At 50.5% G+C, this 1087-nt stretch overlaps 1 protein-coding gene across 1 annotated transcript; it reads left to right on the forward strand.

Moving 5' to 3' along the window:
• Window positions 1-777, forward strand: LOC308417891 (THO complex subunit 4-like; the record flags this gene model as incomplete). The annotated part of the gene is made up of 1 exon (XM_080913197.1): window positions 1-777. One exon carries the CDS (start codon window positions 1-3, stop codon window positions 775-777), a length of 777 nt encoding a protein of 258 aa, XP_080769323.1.
• Between the last annotated feature and the right edge of the window lie 310 nt (window positions 778-1087).

Genomic DNA, 1087 nt, shown 5'->3' on the forward strand with positions numbered 1-1087 from the left:
ATGGAAGACAAAATGGACATGTCTTTGGAGGACATCATTCAGCTGAACCGAAGCCAGCCAGGAGGCCGCGGTGTTGACCGGGGTCGCGGCAGGACTGGGTCCAAGGTTGACCAAGGTAGTGCAGAGCAGGCACCTGTGCAGATGAATGGAGGCAGCAGGCCTAGGTGGAACCGGCCCGCCATCTTCCGAGGCTTCGCAGGTGGCAGAGCCAGCAGGAACCGGCCAGCAGCATACAGCAGACCTAAACGCCTTCAGGACAAGTGGAGGCAGCATGACCTATTGGACCGCGGCTTCCGGGGTGGAGCCGGTGTGGAGACCTGTGGGAAGCTGCTGGTGTCAAACCTGGACTTCGGAGTGTCAGACGCTGATATACAGGAACTCTTTGCCGAATTTGGAACCTTGAACAAAGCCGCTGTGTGCTATGATCGCTCTGGACAAAGTGTTGGGACAGCACTTGTGCACTTTGAATGGAAAGCCAATGCCCTGAAGGCTATGAAGCAGTACAATGGTGTCCCTTTGGATGGCCGCCCTATGAACATCCAACTGGTCACATCACAGATCGATACAAGGCGAAGACCTGCACAAAGCATAAACAGAGGTGGCATGACAAGAAATGGTGGCTCCGGGGGTTTTGGTGGTGGAGGCACCAGGAGAGGGACTCGTGGAGGCACCAGGGGAAGAGGTAGAGGCACAGGCAGAGACTCAAAGCAGCAGCTTTCTGCAGAGGAGTTGGATGCCCAGCTTGATGCTTATAATGAAATGATGGACACCAGCTAAACAACCGAGCATATCCGCAGGAGCAACAGGACCCAGGAGCCTCCTGTCTGAGGTCCAGAGGAGGGAGGCTTGAACCCGGACAGTGCAGACAGTGGTGGATTTGTTTTTCTTTTCTTTTACTTTTTTCCTGTTTTAAAATAGGATCTAAGGACTCATGTAAAGGGTTTCTTTTCTTTTACCCTTAAATTCTGAAACAGATTGTTTTGTACTGAATTGTATTGGAGATACATTTTACTGGTCGCTGTTGTAAAGAAAGTGGTACTTTCAACTTTGCCATAATAACATAAAAATGTGTGTTAAAAAAATAGAA

The sequence above is a fragment of the Micromys minutus genome, assembly GCF_963924665.1.
Source record: "Micromys minutus genome assembly, chromosome: 2".
In the NCBI taxonomy this organism is placed as follows: domain Eukaryota; kingdom Metazoa; phylum Chordata; class Mammalia; order Rodentia; family Muridae; genus Micromys; species Micromys minutus.